Source organism: Symphalangus syndactylus, chromosome 9, assembly GCF_028878055.3.
Source record: "Symphalangus syndactylus isolate Jambi chromosome 9, NHGRI_mSymSyn1-v2.1_pri, whole genome shotgun sequence".
NCBI lineage: Eukaryota > Metazoa > Chordata > Mammalia > Primates > Hylobatidae > Symphalangus > Symphalangus syndactylus.
The window spans coordinates 15197759-15209823 of NC_072431.2; the positions used below are offsets into that span (position 1 = coordinate 15197759).

The 12065-nt window shown below is 38.7% G+C and overlaps 1 protein-coding gene across 3 annotated transcripts in view; it reads left to right on the plus strand.

Annotated features, from left to right (window-relative positions):
• SEC23A (SEC23 homolog A, COPII coat complex component) overlaps positions 1 to 12065 on the plus strand; it is a 73780-nt gene that overhangs the window by 25889 nt on the left and 35826 nt on the right. For all 3 annotated transcript variants that reach the window (XR_010113621.1, XM_063609290.1, XM_055291469.2), the window contains exons 8-9: positions 3884 to 4042; positions 5473 to 5588. Coding sequence is in view for 2 of the 3 variants with exons in the window: in XM_063609290.1 (XP_063465360.1) it covers positions 3884 to 4042; positions 5473 to 5588 (275 nt within the window). In the remaining variant the exon portion in view is untranslated. The remainder of the gene's footprint in view (positions 1 to 3883; positions 4043 to 5472; positions 5589 to 12065) is intronic.

The following is a 12065-nucleotide window of genomic DNA, read 5'->3' on the forward strand; positions in this document are numbered from 1 at the left end:
AAAGTTATAGAAGTAATAATCATACCTTGTGAAAACATTCAAACAATATGCAATGGTGTATACAAATAAGTAGAAGACAACTTTCCTTGTTCTCTAGATTTGTTAACCATATGATTTTATTTTATTTTATTTATTTATTTGTTTATTTATTTTTTAGATGGAGTTTTGCTCTTATTGCCCAGGCTGGAGTGCAGTGGTGCAATCTCAGCTCACTGCAACCTCCACCTCCTGGGTTTAAGCGATTCTCCTGCCTCAGCCTCCCAAGTAGCTGGGATTATAGGCACCCGCCACCATGCCTGGCTAATTTTTTGTATTTTTAGTAGAGACAGGGTTTCACCGTGTTAGTCAGGCTGGTCTCGAACTCCTGACCTCAGGTGATCCGTCCACCTCAGCCTCCCAAAGTGCTGGGGTTACAGGTGTGAGGCACTGCGCCGGGCTAATCATATGACTTTAAAAATTATCATGAAGTTTATATCATTTACATTCTATTCTGAAGCTGTAGTGTAGGTTGAAAAATGTACTCTATTTTGTCCAATAACTACTTATAGAAATTAGAGATAAAATAGCATTTCTAATGTGATAATACAAATGTTAATTGTGGAATAAAGTAGAGCAATTATACACAGAGAAGGATACTTTCATATATAAAAGTCATAGGATATCTTTTACATTTTTTCTAGGTCCTATCACTTCCTTTGGATCATACCCAGTTGCTCTTTTGTTTCTTATAAATATTCTGAGTTCTTCTATATTCAAACATTAAAAAAAAAACGACCCTCTCATTGCATTGGTAGTTTGGGTGGCTATAGAATTCTAGTTTCAAAATAATCTTCGCTTGGAAATTCAAGTCATTCCTCTCTAGTGTTCTGACATAGACATACAGTTTATTGATGATAATTGGATGTAGTCTCATGCTTGTTCTTTTTTTAGGAAACTTATTTTTTCACTAGACATTTTTAGAATATTGTCTTTAATTTTGGAGTTCTGAAATTTTGTTAGGCTGTATTTAGGTTTGATTTTTTCTTTCTTTAATTATGTTTGGTTTTGGTAGACCCTTTAATTCTGAAGAATATTGTCATTCTTCAGCTTAATTTATTTCTTTTTTTCTATTCTATATTTGTTACATTGATGCTGGACCTCTATATCTCTTTATATATTTATTTTTTTCCTCATATCTTTCTTTGCTCTTATTTATATGAGATTTCCTCAGCTTTGTTTTCCATATTTCTAGCTCAGTCTTCAGACATGCTTTTCGGCCCATCTATTGAGGTTTTAAAAATTTTCTTAATGCTTTTAGTTCCAGAAACTTTTGAGAGTTGTCATGTTTGTTGTGATATCCATTGTAACATGTGCTTGGTTCTGTATCTCTCAGCCTCTAATTTTCATGCAAAGACCCTTCTCCAGGCAGATGGCCTACTTTCTACAGAGAGCAGTTCTTAGGAATTGCTGATGGCAAAATCTGTTGTCAGCTGCTGTATCTGGAGGTATAGATACACACTGTTTCTTCTTTGGTTCATTGCTGCTTTTTGTATTTTTTGATTCCAAATATGGAGCTTTTTGGGCATCCTCCTTTGGGAAGATCTGGGGCTTACTTTTGATATCTGTGATATGTTTTGTTGATTCTTTTGATAATCCAGTACAATCTATTGTTTGAATTCCTCAAAATTTCTGATCTACTGCTTGCATTATTTCCTATCTTTAAATTTTATGTACTTTTTGTTTTTTTTTGAGACAGAGTAGTTCTGTTGCCTAGGCTGGAGTGCAGTGGCATGATCATGGTTGACTGTAGCATCGAACTCCTGGGTTCAACCAATCCTCCCACATCAGCCTCCTGAGAAGCTGGGACTGTAGGCGTGTCCCATCATGCCCAACTAATTTTGTTAATTTTTTTTTTCTTTTCTTTTTTTTTTTTTTGAGACAAGGTCTCCCTTTGTTGCCCAGGCTGATCTTGAACTCCTGGGCTAAAGTGATTCTCCCACCTTGGACCCCCAAAAAATTGAGATTAGAGGCATGAGCCATGGTGTCTGGCCTATTTATTTATTTTTAATTTTACTTTATTTTATTTTAGACAGAGTCTCACTCTCTCATCCTGGCTGGAGTACAGTGGTGTGATCTTGGCTCACTGCAACCTCCACCTCCTGGGTTCAAGCAATTCTCTTGCCTCAGCCTCCCGAGAAGCTGGGATTACAGGTGTGTGCTACCACACCCGGCTAATTTTTGTATTTTTTTTGATAGAGACAGGGTTTTGCCATGTTGGCCAGGCTGGTCTCGAACTCCTGGCCTCAAGTGATCCACCTAAAACAACTTTTCTCTTATTTCATTGACATCTTGTGAGGAAGGGGAAGTAGATTGGGGTATTCAATCCATTAACTTGGACTGGAAGTGTAAGTCATGCATACTTTTTTTTTTCTCTCTCTCTCTCTCTTTCTCTTTCTTTCTTTTTTTTAACAGAGTCTCACTCTGTTGCCCAGGCTGGAGTGCAGTGGCACAATCTTGGCTCACTGCAACCTCCACCTCCCGGGTTCAAGCAATTCTCTACCTCTGTCTCCCAAGTAGCTGGGATTACAGGCACCCACCACCGTGCCTGGCTAATTTTTTGTATTTTTAGTAGAGATGGGGTTTCACCATATTGGCCAGGCTGGTCTTGAACTCCTCACCTTGTGATCCACCCGCTTTGGCCTCCGGAAGTGCTGGGATTACAGGTGTGAGTCACTGCACCGGGCCTCTTTCTTTTTTTTTTTTTTTTTTTTGTTTGAGATGGAGTCTTGCTCCATTGCCCAGGCTAGAGTGCAGTGGTGCAATCTTGGCTCACTGCAACCTCCACCTCCTGGGTTCAAGCGATTCTCCTGCCTCAGCTTCCTGAGTAGCTAGGACTACAGGCATGTGCTACCATGCCCAGCTACTTTTTGTATTTTTGGTAGAGACAGGGTTTCACCATGTTGGCCAGACTGGTTTCGAAGTCTTGGCCTCAGGTGATCCACCCACCTCAGCCTCCCAAAGTGCTGGGATTACAGGTGTGAGCCACTGTGTCCAGCCTCTTTTTTTTTTTTTGAGACGGAGTCTCGCCTTGTTGCCCAGGCTGGAGTGCAGTGGCGTGATCTTGGCTCACTGCGACCTCCACCTCCTGGGTTCAAGTGATTCTCCTGCCTTAGCCTCCTGAGTAGGTGGGAATATAGGCATCTGCCACCATGCCCGGCTAATTTTTTGTATTTTTAGTAGAGATGGGATTTCACCATGTTGACCAGGCTGGTCTTGAACTCCTGACCTCAGGTGACCCACCCGCCTCGGCCTCCCAAAGTGCTGAGATTACAAGTGTGAGCCACCATGCCCAGGCTTTTTTTTATTCTTCTATTATACTTGTGTTCTAAACATCAAAAGCAAAAGTAAAACACCAACAAAAAAAAATAGAAGAGCCAGGTGCAGTGGCATGTGCTTCTCATTCCAGCTACTTGGAAAGCTCAAGTGGGACGATCACTTGAGCCCAGGAGTTAAAGTCCAGCGTTGGCAACATGTTGAGACCTTGTCTCTAAAAAAAAAAAAAAAAAATTAAAAACCCAAAACAAAAACAAAAGAAGATGTTCACTCTTCCACTTTTCTCTCTACTCTTCCTGGTCTAAGATGAGTTAAGCAGGAGAAATACCCATGTTTATAGGGATTAGGCTCATAGATTAGTTTAGCATTAGGAATGTACTACTATATACCATAGGATTTTAAAAGAAAGTTGTTCAGATACCTTTGTTTTTAAATTTCATTGTAAACATTTGATTATTTTATTTCTGAGAAAATATATGCTTTTCTCTTACTTAGAAGGAATATATAAAAAATTATCAGAAATGTATATTCATATGCTTTCTTTTAAACTCTTGCCTTTTTTTTTCAATAGTGTACTTTTCCCAACACTGGTGCTCGTATCATGATGTTCATTGGCGGTCCTGCTACTCAGGGGCCTGGAATGGTGGTCGGAGATGAGTTGAAGACACCTATAAGATCGTGGCATGACATTGACAAAGACAATGCCAAATATGTTAAAAAGGGAACTAAGGTGATTTTGACTTTTAAATATTTTTACCTGATTGGAAAACAGGTATTCATTTGCTGGCAGAATAAGAATGCAAATAGTTTTTGATAGAAATTGGTATTATACAGTTTGATACTATAACTGGTATTCAGAATTGGACAAATATTCATTTTTTTCTTGATAATTTGTTGTAATTTTTCTGGTTTGAAATATTTAAACACTTCATAGTAGGTGTCAGTAGGTATCTCCTTAAAAATTATTACTGAGAGAAACATTCTATGCCTTTTTAAATATTCATGTTAAAGAATGTCTTTCTGTTTAGGAAAAGTCGTTTTTACATTTTTCAGTTTTTCATTTCCAAGAGGCAGTCCTTAATTTTTCCTTTAGATATGAATATTGTTCATAGCTTAAATAGTCCATCATTTTCTTGTAAGTTGTTTTATGTTCATCTGACTTCCCATTTTTTGGGTTTGTGTAAGTACATTTCACTAATGTTGATTTTTGACTCTCTTACATTTGTTCTATTTGTTAATATCTCTTAATTTTTGAATTCTCTAGAGTTCAGTTTTAGTTTGGTTTGTGCTGTATCATGTATTTTTTGATAGTCATCATCAGTATTATATTTTTAAAAGTAATTTAGGACATAATTTTTGCCACTGTTAGTGGCAAAGGAGATTAGTTCTTTCTTGCCAACTAATTTGCTTTTTGAGCTTAGAATTTTTCTTGGTTACAGCTTCAAAAAAGGTTTTAGGTTCATTTATCTTACTGCTTTTTGTATTTTCTCTATTTTTGGATGTTTTTGTTACTTGGGTATGGATTTAGCCAGGAAAGAGTTCTCTGTTGTTTTTCTTTTTCTTTTCTTTTTTTTTTTTTTTGAGGCAAAGTCTCGCTCTGTCGCCCAGACTGGAGTACAATGGCGCTATCTCCACTCACTGCAAGCTCCGCCTCCTAGGTTCATGCCATTCTCCTGCCTCAGCCTCCTGAGTAGCTGGGAATACAGGCGCCTGCCACCATGCCTGGCTAATTTTTTGTATTTTTAGTAGAGATGGGGTTTCACCGTGTTAGCCAGGATGGTCTTGATCTCCTAACCTCGTGATCTGCCTGCCTCGGCCCCACAAAGTGCTGGGATTACAGATGTGAGCCACCGTGGCCAGCCTGTTGTTTTTCTACTATGTTTATGTATGAAGAACAAGATATGCAACATGCCTTCCTTTAAATTTGGCTTTATCTAGGGGTTTATCTAGAAAGAGTGGCTTTTAAGGAAAAAAAATATGAAAATGTCAGACTCACAGAAGTTGTTGTATAATTTTATTGAGATTACAGAAAGTTAAATAAATCATAATTTAAATTATGAGTTATTCTTTTAGTCCTTCTTTGATCATTTTGATCTGTTAATGGAAAAAAGATTTATAGGACAATTTTGTATATTATTTTAATTAAAAAATCTTTTGTAGCATTTTGAAGCATTGGCTAATCGAGCTGCTACAACTGGCCATGTTATTGATATCTATGCATGTGCATTAGATCAGACAGGTCTCCTGGAGATGAAGTGCTGTCCCAACCTTACTGGGTATGTATTTAAATTTTTACAGTTTTTGTAATTATAAGCAAATGATAACATTTACTGATATAAACCAATAATGACCGTTTAGGGAAAAGTGTCATCTTCCCACTACTTCAGGGCAACACATCTGTTAGTAGTTTTTGATACTCTTTTCAGTAAAGCACACTTTTAAATTTGTTTAAAAATATGGAGTTATAAACCTGTTTATAACTTTTAAATTTGTTTAACACTTTTAAATTTAACACTTTTAAATTTGTTTAAAAATATGGAGTTTACAACCCTGTTTCTAAAGCTTTCTTTGATATCTTGAAGTCATTATTTTGATTCATTACTTTAACAGCATTTTTGAGATAAAATTCACATACCATAAACTTACCATTTAAAATATACAGTTTGATGCTTTTAGTATATTCACAGGATGCACAGCCATCACCATAATTTGTTTAGAACATTTGCATTACCCTAGAAACTATGTTCGCATTAGCAGTTACTTCCCATTACTCCCTCCTTTTTCTTCTCACCACCCTCTCATCCTTAGACAGCTGATAATTGCCTATTCTGGACATTTTATAAAATGGAATCAGAGGCTGGGTGTGGTGGCTTACACTTGTAATCCCAGCACTTTGGGAGGCTAAGGCAGGTAGATCATGAGGTCAGGAGTTCAAGACCAGCCTGGCCAAGATGGTGAAACCCCATCTCTATTAAAAATACAAAAAGTAGGCAGGCGTGGTGGCAGGTGCCTGTAATCCCAGCCACTCGGGAGGCTGAGGCAGGAGAATTGCTTGAACCCAGGTGGCAGAGGTTGCAGTGAGCTGAGATCATGCCACTGCACTCCAGCCTAGGCGATAGAGTTAGACTCCGTCTTAAAAAAAAAAAAAAAAAAAAGAGGAATCAGAGCCAGGCGCTGTGGCTCCCAACTGTAATCCTAGCACTTTTAGAAGCCGCGATGGGAGGATTATCTGAGGTCAGGAGTTCAAGACCAGCCTGGCCAACATGGCGAAACCCCATCTCTACTAAAAAACACAAAAGTTAGCCTGGCGTGGTGGCATGTGCCTGTAATCCCAGCTACTCAGGAGGCTGAGGCGGGAGAATCACTGGAACCTGGCAGTGGAGGTTTCAGTAAGCCAAGAAGATTGTGCCACTGCACTCCAGCCTGGGCCACAGAGTGAGACTCTGTTTCAAAAAGAAGGGAATCAAATGGTCTCTTGTGATTGGTTTCTTTTACTCAGCATAATGTTTTCAAGGTTCATCCAGACTGTAGAATATAATAATATTTTATTTTATTTTTATTGCTGAGTAAAAAGGGAACAAGGGGTCAAAGTGCATTTAATAGTATTCCATTTGATGGATACACCACATTTTGTTTAGGAATCCATCAGTTAATGAATATTTCATTTCCACTTTTTGGTTACTGTGAGTAATGGTCCTTTGAACATCGTGTTCAAGTTTTGGTGTGGGGATTATGTTTTTGTTTCTCTTAGGTATATATCTAGGAGCAGAATTGTTGCGTCATATAGTAATCTGTCCTTAACATTTTGAGGAACTGTCAAACGGTTTTCCCAAGTGACTGTACCAATTTAAATTCCCATTACCAAAGTGTGAGGATTCCAGTTCCTCCACATCTTTGTCAGCACTTGTTATTGTCTGTATTTTAATTAATTTTTTTGAGATGGGGTCTTTCTCTGTTACTGAGGTTGGAGTGCAGGGTGCAGTCATAGCTCACTGCAGCCACAATTTCCAGGGCTCAAGCCATCCTTGCACCTCAGCCTCTTGAGTGGCTGGGACTCCAGGCACATGCTACCACACCTAGCTAATTATTAATACTATTTTTTTGTGGAGACGAAGTCTCACTTTGTTGCTCAGGCTGGTTTCGAACTCCTGGGCTTGATCCACCTGCCTCTGCCTCTCAAAGTGCTGGGATTACAGGTGTGAGGCACCCTGCCCAGCCTATTGTCTGTTTTTTTGATGATATCTGTCCTAGTGGGTACGAAGTAATATCTCATTGTGGTTTTGATTTGCATTTCCCTGAAGACTAATGATGTTGAGCATCTTTTTATGTACTTACTGGCCACGTGTATATCTTTGGAGAAATGTCTGTTCAGATTCTTTACCCATTTTTAATTTGGGCTATTGATTTTCTTTTTATTGAGTTAAAATAGTTTGTTATTTTGATATAAATCCCTTTATCAGATATATGACTTACAGATATTTTCTCTTATGGGTTTTTTCCCCTCACTTTTTTTTTTTTTTTTGAGACGGAGTCTCACTGTGTCACCCAGGCTAGAGTGCAGTGGTGTGATCTAGGCTCACTGGAACTTCTGCCTCCTGGGTTCAAGTGATTCTCCTATCTTAGCTTCCCCAGTAGCTAGAATTATAGGTGTGCACCACCACGCACGACTATTTTGTATTTTTAGTAGAGACAGGCTTTCATTATGTTGGCCAGGCTGGTCTTGAATTCCTGACCTCAAGAGATCGACCCACCTCGGCCTCCTAAAGTGCTGGGATTACAAGTGTGAGCCACCCCTCCCGGCCTCCCTCACTTTCTTGATGGTATTGTTTGCAGCACAAAAGTTTCAAATTTTGATGAAACCTAGTTCATGCTTTTTCTTTCTTTCTTTTTTTTTTTTTTTTTGAGACAGAGTCTTGCTCTGTCACCCAGGCTGGAGTGCAGTGGCGTGATCTCGGTTCACTGCAACTTCCACCTCCTGGGTTCAAGTGATTCTCCTGCCTCAGCCTCCCAAGTGGCTGGGACTACAGGCGCCCACCAGCACACCCGGCTAATTTTTTTTTGTATTTTTAGTGGATACTGGGTTTCACCATGTTGGCCAGGCTAGTCTTGAAGTCCTGTCCTTGTGATCTGCTGTCCTCGGCCTCCCAAAGTGCTAGGATTACAGACCTGAGCCACCGTGCCCAGCCTTGATTTTTAAAAATTTTTTAATTTTTTAATTTTGAGACAGTGTCTCGCTGTGTTGCCCAGGCTGGAGTGCAGTGGTGCGATCTCAGCTCACTGCAACCTCTGCCTCCCAGGTTCAGCAGATTCTTGTGCCTCAGCCTTCCAAGTATCTGGATTACAGGCATGTAGCACCATGCCTGGCTAATTTTCATATTTATTTCAAGTTATCTGCCCGCCTTGGCCTACCAAAGAGAGCTGGGATTACAGGCATGAGCCACTGTGCCCGGCCAACAATTGATTTTTATATGTCGATTTTATACCCTGCAACCTTGCGGAACTTGTTTATTAGTTTTAGTAGTTTTTCTGTGGACTTCTTAGGATTTTCGCTATATAACATCATGCCATCTGCAAATTGGTATTGTTTTACTTCTTCCTTCCCATCTGCATGCTTTTTCTTTTCCTTGCCTAATTGCCCTGGCTGGAATGTCCAGTACAGGATTAAAAGTGGTGAGAGTGAATATCCTTGTGGTGTTCTTGATCTTTGGGGGAAGTCGTTTAGTCTTTTTTTTTTCTTTTTTTTGAGATGGAGTTTCCCTCTTGTTGCCCAAGCTGGAGTGCAGTGGCACGATCTCGGCTCACTGCAACCTCCGCCTCCTGGGTTCAAGTGATTCTGCTGCCTCAGCCTCCCGAGTAGCTGGGACTACAGGCATGCGCCACTACGCCCAGCTAATTTTTGTATTTTTAGCAGAGATGGAGTTTCACCATGTTGGTCAGGCTAGTCTCGGACTCCTGACCTCAGGTGATCCACCTGCCGCGGCCTCCCAAAGTGCTAGGATTACAGGCATGAGCTACTGCGCCCATCCCTGTTTAGTCTTCTACCATTAGAAGATATTAGCTGTGGATTTCATCAGATTGAGTAAGTTCCCTTCCAAAAACTCTCATGAAAATGTGTTTTTGGGATTTTGTTAAATGCTGTTTCTATACCTATTGATATGATCATGTGACTTTTGTCCTTATTAATATGGTATATTGCACTGATTTTTGGATTTTAAACCTACCTTGCCTTTCTGGGATGAATCTCACTTGGTCACGGTGTATAATCCTTTTTATTATTGCTAAATTCAATTTGCTGGCATTTTGTTGAGGATTTTTGGATCTGTCTTCACAGGAGATACTGTCCTGTAGTTTTCTTTTGTTTGGTGTTGGCATCAGGGTAACTGTCTTCACAGAATGACCTGGGATGTGTTCTTTCCTCTTCCATGATCAGTTATTATTTTTTAAATAATTTAATTAGACTTAAAAATCGATTAGATGTGTCAACCCTTTCTCAAGTTTATTTATTTAAATCATTCATCTAATAAATATGAATGAGCACCTGTTATGTAGCAAACTGCTCATGGCACTGCAAGTAAAGCAGTGAACTAAACGTAAAACTCTTTGCCTTCATGGAGCTTATCTTCTAGTGCAGGGCTCTTCCGTATAATTTCGCAATGGATGTATTCTTTGTGCTGTCCCATCGAAATGTGGCAAGTGTGACTGAGGAACTAAAATTTTAATTTTAATTGCTTTACATTTAAATTTAACTAGCCACATGTTAGTACAGGTCTAATGAGAGGAGGTAGGGTAAGTATGGTAGATAGAATGTCAGATGGTGATAGCATTGGGAAGAAAAAAAGGTCAGGAAAGAAGAATTGGGGTTTGCTGTTCTAAATAGGATGAATAGGCAGAGCCTTATTGAAGGTGATATTTTAGCAAAGATGTAAGGAAGTAAGAGTGAGCCATGTGCATATATGAAGTAAGAGTGTTCCAAGTGAGGAATAGCAAGTACAAAGTTGAGAATGTACCTGGGGACAGGCGCTGTGGCTCACACCTGTGTAATCCTAGCACTTTGGGAGGCTGAGGTGGGTGGATTGCTTGAGCTCAGGAGTTTGAGACCAGTCTGGGCAACGTGGTGAAACCCTGTCTCTACCAAAAATACAAAAATTAGCTGGGCATGGTGGTGTGCGCTTGTGGTCCCAGCTACTTGGGAGGCTGAGGTGGGAGGATTGCTGGAGCTTGGGAAGTCGAGGCTGTGGTGAGCCATGATTGCATCACTGCACTCCAGCCTGCGTGACAGAGTGAGACCTGGGCTCAAAAAATAATAACAAAAAAGAGAATGTACCTGTGATTTTGAGAAATAGCAAGGAGAACAAAGTAGCTGGAATGGAGTGAGTGAGGAGGATGGGTTACAAAGTCCTTTTACCTGTTTAAAGGGCTTTGGACTTTACCTTGAGTGAGATGGGAAGGCACTGGAGAGTTTTCAGCAGAGGAGTTTTATGATCTGACTTAATAGTTTAAAAGGATGGCTGACCTCGTTGGTCGTTAGTGGAGTATAGGGATGTAAGAATACCAAGCGATGGTGGCACAGATGGTGGGAAGTAGTTGGGCTTTGGATATATTTGGAAGATAGATGTCAGGGTGTGGACAATTCCTCCATAGAGGTTTACTGTAAAAGGGAGCAGAGAAATGGGGTGGTATAAATTGTCATTAATCTAGGATGTATTATCAGGTATAATGATGACTTAGATCATCATAGATAATATGTTTGTAGAAAATCTGACAGAATCTATAAACTATTGATATTAATATGTGAAGTTGGCAAGCCTTCTGGATCAAGGTCGGTGTACAAAGTTTAATTATAAATTTATGTACCAGTAACATTAAAAAATTTAAAAGGATACAATTTCTAATAAGCATCAGAGATAACATAAAAACTTTTAATAATATCAAAAGTAAAATTATGGTCAATTAGTTATAACACATCAGTTTTATTCTTTTGCCTATTTTAATTTTTGGTTGTATCTTTTGATGTTTAATACTTAAAATATTTTAAAAATGTGAGCAAGTGTATCTAAATATTTTATGCATATGTGTATCCTACTTTTTATATAAACAATATTTTATACATCTTTGCCCTCTTTGTGTTTTTCACTTATATCCTAGAAATCAGTCTGTAGCAGTGTATTACTGCATTCTGTGGATGTAATATTTTTTCAACTAGTCTCTAATTACATGATTATTTGGATTGTTTTCAGTTTTCTGTTATTCTGAGTTTGTGTTTGAAATACAGTATTTCAAACATAAGGAAAAAAGGAAAAAAAACTTTTGTTGTTACAAATAGTGCTTCAGCAAATAACCTTGTGAATATATTTTGTTTTTCTGTTTTTGTTTTGTTAGAGTATCTTTGGAATAGATTACTATTAGTGGGGTAGCTGGATTAAGGAGGAAATCCATATGTGCTTTTGTTAGATATTATCAACTTGCTCTGTACTGGGGTTGTACCATTTTGCAGTCCCAGCAGATGTATATGAGAGTGCCTGTTTTTCCATAGCCTCACCAACATAATATGTTGCTGTCAAACTGATTTTTGCCAATCTATTAGAGAAGGAATGGTATCAAAATAGTTTTTAACTTTCAAGTTAATATTAAAATTTTTTAAATTAAAAAAGTAGGTATATGCTTATTGAAAAAAATTTAAAATAAGTGCATTAAGTGAAAATACTCTCTTAATTTTCTTCCATTCTCATTTGCTCGGTATAACGTGTATATTT